This window comes from Phlebotomus papatasi, chromosome 3, assembly GCF_024763615.1.
Source record: "Phlebotomus papatasi isolate M1 chromosome 3, Ppap_2.1, whole genome shotgun sequence".
NCBI classification, from domain to species: Eukaryota; Metazoa; Arthropoda; class Insecta; order Diptera; family Psychodidae; genus Phlebotomus; species Phlebotomus papatasi.
The window spans coordinates 6,714,565-6,720,555 of record NC_077224.1 but is presented as its reverse complement, the minus strand read 5'-3'; the positions used below and the strand labels follow the sequence as shown (position 1 = coordinate 6,720,555).

General features: G+C 35.5%; 1 protein-coding gene across 1 annotated transcript; it reads left to right on the top strand.

Moving 5' to 3' along the window:
- Positions 1-79: 79 nt before the first annotated feature.
- On the top strand, positions 80-2,025 carry LOC129806585 (guanine nucleotide-binding protein subunit beta-like protein). Its single transcript, XM_055855279.1, has 3 exons — positions 80-301; positions 459-667; positions 1,256-2,025. Exons 1-3 carry the CDS (start codon positions 193-195, stop codon positions 1,889-1,891), a joined length of 954 nt encoding a protein of 317 aa, XP_055711254.1. The 5' UTR covers positions 80-192; the 3' UTR covers positions 1,892-2,025.
- Positions 2,026-5,991: the final 3,966 nt, after the last annotated feature.

The window sequence follows — 5,991 nt, the reverse complement described above, 5'->3', positions numbered from 1 at the left end:
TCAAATGTCATGAGTTGGCGTTGTCGCGACAGTGGCGCCATGGTGTGGCAATTTTTTGACAATTTGCACTTCCGTTTGCAATTCTCGTTTGGCGGCGCTGGCTCAGCGACTTTCTTTTCTTTTGCATCCGTCGAAGAGTGAAGACGTGTCTGCGAGTTTTTCTGTGAAATTGCGTGAAGAAATTAGTGCAAAATGACTGAAACTCTTCAACTACGTGGTACTCTGTCCGGCCACAGTGGATGGGTCACGCAGATTGCCACAAATCCCAAATATCACGATATGATTTTGTCTTCTTCCCGAGGTTAGTAATGCCCACATGGCGGAATCTGTGAAAAATCAGCAAATATCTCAGTATCTACGCATCATCGGTGTTCCATTCCAACATAAATTGAGAGATTGATGCCATTGGGAAATACCAGCATTTAAATAAAGACAATGGTTTTTGTTCTTTCCTCCAGACAAGACGCTGATTGTGTGGAAGTTGACCCGGGATGAGAACAACTACGGAATCCCCCAGAAGCGCCTCTACGGCCATTCTCACTTCATCAGCGACGTCGTCCTCTCATCCGATGGCAACTACGCTCTGTCTGGGTCATGGGACAAGACCCTGCGCCTCTGGGATTTGGCTGCCGGAAAGACAACGCGTCGTTTTGAAGATCATACCAAGGTCTGATTGAATATTTCTCCATAAAAACCTTCCCGGAGACCATAATTAAATTTTCCGGGAAGGGATTGGGAATAAAATGCAGCCGCTTTTGGCTTTTAGCAGTTCTTGGGGGGCGATTAATGTGAGGTTAGGGCATAGTTAATCCCAAGAACTGCCAGTTAGGCGTAGATATTTTTGTGCCAATGCGTGGCAGAAGAAAAAAAATCAACTCTCCCGTGGGGGCTCTTCAGTGTTTGAGGCGCTGAGACTGGTAAATTTTGTTGTATAAAAACTGACAAAAAGAAGAGTTCAGGGAAAGTGACTGGCGGTTTGATCACTGGAAAGTGTCTTGGCTAATTTTTTTTCTATGCCTACTAGGAAACTAGGTAGATCGATTCAATGGCTACTTTAGTGCCGACATCACTAGGCAAAATCAAAGTTGTCAGTTAAAGTGACGGGATTGACCAATTTTCCTGGTCATCTTGTTTCATACGGATGCAACATTATCATTAAAAAGACTCCTTTCTGGTTATCAAACTTCCTGCCGATTTTCGCTGGAACTCAGTATGCTCAGAAGAATGAGAAATTGAGTAATTTTTCCAATCGCAGGATGTCCTGTCCGTGGCATTCTCCGTGGACAATCGTCAGATTGTCTCTGGGTCCAGGGACAAGACCATCAAATTGTGGAATACCCTGGCTGAGTGCAAGTACACCATTCAGGATGAGGGTCATACCGATTGGGTGTCTTGTGTGAGATTCTCACCCAATCACGCCAATCCCATCATTGTGTCATCCGGATGGGATCGCACCGTCAAGGTGTGGAATTTGACAAATTGCAAGCTAAAGACCACTCATACTGGTCACGCTGGATACTTGAATACCGTCACAGTGTCTCCGGATGGTTCCCTGTGCACTTCTGGTGGCAAGGACCACAAGGCTCTCCTCTGGGATCTCAATGATGACAAACTCCTGCACACTCTGGATCACAATGACATCATCAATGCCCTGTGCTTCAGTCCCAATAGGTACTGGCTCTGTGTGGCCTATGGACCGTCAATCAAGATCTGGGATTTGGCCTGCAAGAAGACCGTCGATGAGTTGCGTCCGGAAGTTGTTTCGCAGAATTCCAAATCTGACCCACCTCAGTGTCTGTCACTGGCTTGGTCCACAGACGGACAGACCCTCTTTGCTGGGTACTCTGACAACAAAATCCGCGTCTGGCAGGTGTCTGTGACTGCCCGCTAGGGCGGAGTCCATTTCTCCCCGAGGGATGGGTGTGTATCTTGGATGAATAAAGGTACATGAAATGGAAAATTTATTGTTTTCAACCAACATTAAGTGTAATTTAGGAATAAATTTTATATTTAATTTTTAATGAATTCAAGTTTTTCTTCCGGAATTGTTTTCCTATTGCTACAGAACCAGGAAGGGTGAAATTGATGTTTTTACGTGTCAAACCGGCTTTTAGAAGGTTTGCAGTGCCCTCTATTGCAGGGTTACAAAAAACAATTTCGAATCTAATCGAAAAATTTATCCAAGACACATTTGGAGAAATACATCGTCAACCCTATAACTGAACTGTAAGAAAAGTCCGTTGGATTTTCCAATGACTCCTCGGATTATCTCACCAAAATTGCTTAAGCTTCTGAGAAATTAACCCATTCAGACGATGTACTAAAAATACTTGAGATAGAATGTTCAAACAATTAAATTGTTTAACTCTTTCGCGTCTTTAGGGTCATATATGACCCGGAGAAAAAAGTTTCTTTTTGGCTATTTACATTAATTGAAATCTAACTGGAGTCTTGAGAAAATGAGCCAAGAATCTTACATCCTTCTATTATGATGTCGTGCACGAATAGATAGATTTCAATTAATGTAAATACCCAAAAAAAACTTTTTTCCCCGAGTCATGACATTACCCTAAAGACGCGAAAGAGTTAAATTAATTCATTTTAACACTTTAAAACCCAAAGTGGCATTTTACTTTAATTTTAACCCTCTAACGGGTAAGACCGCCTCCAGGCGGTGTTCACAAAAATCACATTTACAGCGACAATAAAGGTTTTATTTATTTAAAAGTGCTATAGTGTCCTCGGTAATAGTCTTATAAACATCTCTTGAAAGTTTGAACTCATTTTGACTCTTCGTTTTGTTGCTATTCCCAGTTTTGTGTGACAGGTCAGAGAAAAAGCAACTAAAAATATTTGTGCAAATAAACTCATTTCCAATTTCCATAAAAATACCGATTTAAAGTTATCTGACTAAAATAAATTTATTTTTTACTGAAAGATATGTCATTCTACTTTGTATATTTTATTTAAAAAAATTGCAAAAAGTAAAAATGTGAATTTTAGAACAAAAAGAGTTTCAAATTTTTTTTTTATATTTTCTCACCTAGCGCCTAAACTAAAAAAGATAATGAAGAATGGATGGTTTTTTCAACTTTATTGATTCATAATTATCCTAGAAAACATTGTTTTAGAACTTTTTTTCGCATATTAAAGAAAACACCGTTAGAGGGTTAAGTTTGGAGCTTCATTGTAGAAATTTTATTCAATATTATGTTAAAGTGATAACACTAATGTATTATAGAGAATTTAATTAGCTTTCGTTTAGTAGAAAAAAATAATTGATAACTTTTTTTATTATTTAAAAAATTGGGAATAAACCGAAAAATGGGCGTAGAATACCAAATTGGTGTTAAATGCCACCTCTTTTATATGGAATTGGCGTCAAAAATTGACATTTGAATGGCTTATATTACATAACCTAAAAAATGTTAACATTTTTTGAGTTTTGTCACGATTCGAAAAAATCGTAAAAAATACGTCAAAATGCTAAAATAATTATTAAAAATTAAGTAATATAAGACCTAGAATTGTTGTAGAATGGTAATGTAAAAAATATAAGATGAAAATTCACTTTTCGCTCTCTTTTTCCTTTTCGATTGCCAGTTCGAATTTCACATAAAATTTTCTTAAACAAAAGCACAAACTATATGAGAATTTGAAAATTTTACAAGAAAATATATAGATATGAGTTCTAAGATTCTTGCCAAATTGCTAAGAAAAAGGAAATTCAATAGAAATTGCCTTTTTGCTACGAAAATCTGTAAAAATTCACTTTGGCATTTTTTGTCAATTTTCACAAAATTGTTATAAAAATGACAAGAAAAATGGGAAAATATTTATTGAAAAAAATTTATGAGTCCTAGAGCTGCTGTAGAAGTCTTATGGAAAGAAAAACTATTGAAAAATTGCTTTTTTTGTAGAAAATATCTGCACTGGCATTTTATGCCAGTTTGGTATTTTACGTGATGTTTTAGCTCGGGTTTTAAAGTGTTAAACTCCATTTATTTATATAGATAAACAATTTAATTTTTACACTACGAGCCTATTACAATACAGCCCCATTTTGTACTTAAAATTGTACAGGAGGGACATGAATTAATAAATTAACTAAATAAATTAAAAAAAATAAAGTTGTCAAAGCCAAAGGGTAACTCATTCCTATTTTTTCTGACAAGTGTTTCTTTATAGTTTTTCGTGATGCAATTAGTAATGAAAAAACTGCATTTTTCGATGCAATTCTTGGGTTTCTCGAATTTCGCGATGCGTTTCTTGGACAATTGACGAGTTTTTCTCAGTACCAGTTTACTTAATGTTCTGTTTTTATATATATATTTTTTTGTACACGGCAGGGATTCTATCAATTCCTCAATTCTGCTCTGCGATGGGTTTCTTCTCTTCCGAATTAGTCGGTCTCTTCTTTTCCCAAAATTTGTAAAGTCTGGACTTAAGCTGTCTCCGCGAGAAATCTCTGTCGCGAGGATCATCTCGATTGTGGCTGGGGTCATCATTTATGCTGGGACTGCTGATGAGAGTACTCAAAGATTTCACTCCTCTGTAGCTGCTCTTTAGGGGCACTCAATGGATCAAGTTGTAGAGTAGACGCCGTAGACGATCTATGATACAAATGTCCCGGGTTCGAATCCCCTTTAGGTCATCAGGAATTTTGCTAATGTTAAAGGTGTTCGAGTTTGCGTCCAGTGAGCTTCACTGCACTTGATTTCACGGGCATGGGACTGACAATATGGACAATTATGAAATCACAAGATCCCATATTCCCTGATTGTTGTTACTTTGATAATTTCTGACCACAGATGTGTTACAATGGTTAAATGAGTTATTCTTTTTCGTTCTTTCTCAAAATTCCACGCTAGATAATGATAAATCAAGTTACATTACAGATTTTAAGGATTTTTTATTATCCGTAGAACATTAATAAATAAACGGTTTTTTTTTATATTTTTAACTAAAACAACAATCGTAGAATATAATTGGAGGCAAACTAATTACGTATAGCTAAATACTTATCTCACTTCAAACTTCTCTCCTAAAAAGGTGTATTTTATACTTATAATATTTATCTATGTTTGAAAGCGACGAATCTGATAAGAAAGAATTTCTTTTGCTTCAAACACAAATAAAATTGATCGTATTTAGCAACATCTGAAATTCGACAAATGTGAACTTCTTGGAGATAATCAGAATCACAAAATGGATTAATTTAGATTCACGAAATACCGAATTGAATCACATGGAATAACGAAATATGAACACAAATTTTTGATCTTGAAGGGACACACACAAATATGAAATGAAATATTTGCTTACAAATTGGGAACTTCGTGAAATAATTTTTGAAATTCCATTAAATGTATGCATTTTTAACCTGGATAAATTTTAAAGTAATTTCTTATGACCAGTTAGCGCTGAAATTGGTAAAAATTGGTTTCCGTCTATCTCTTGCTACATTCCATCGAACCGTAATTTCTCTAAAACAACTATCCTTTAGAAATATGAGAAAAATTGTATAACAAAACAATGGAGCCCCACAGCTCAAAGTACCCTACCTCCACCTAACTTATTCTTACGCAAAATTAAATTTTTCTGTACTCATAAATCCATTTCGTGCAGTTTTCTTCGGTTCTGAAAATGAGCATAATCGTGGGACCCCTTGCAATTCACAAAAAAAACATACCAGCCAATCAATTTTGTATTTCTTACTTCAAATTAATTTATTTCATTTTTATTTTTAGCAGAAAATTCTTTTTTTTTATTTTCTGTAAAATTATATAAAAATCTTAAATTTGCAAAAAAAAGTTGGTCGTTAGTCCCAAGGGTACATCACTTCAAGAAATTTGTACACATCTTTTTTTCTTTTTTTTCCTTTTCTTTTCTTTTTTTCCTTCCTTATCTTTTTTTTTATTATAAAAAAATTCTTCATCTTTTAGCTGGTTTTTATTTATTTTATAAAAACTTCTTTTGAGTTGTACTTCG

Excerpts from the sequence above, each read along its gene's own strand:
- LOC129806585 (XM_055855279.1), top strand. The coding sequence starts at position 193 with ATGACTGAAACTCTTCAACTACGTGGTACTCTGTCCGGCCACAGTGGA. Across the intron at positions 302-458 it reads GATTTTGTCTTCTTCCCGAG|ACAAGACGCTGATTGTGTGG; the intron begins GTTAGTAATGCC and ends TCTTTCCTCCAG. Across the intron at positions 668-1,255 it reads GTTTTGAAGATCATACCAAG|GATGTCCTGTCCGTGGCATT; the intron begins GTCTGATTGAAT and ends TTCCAATCGCAG.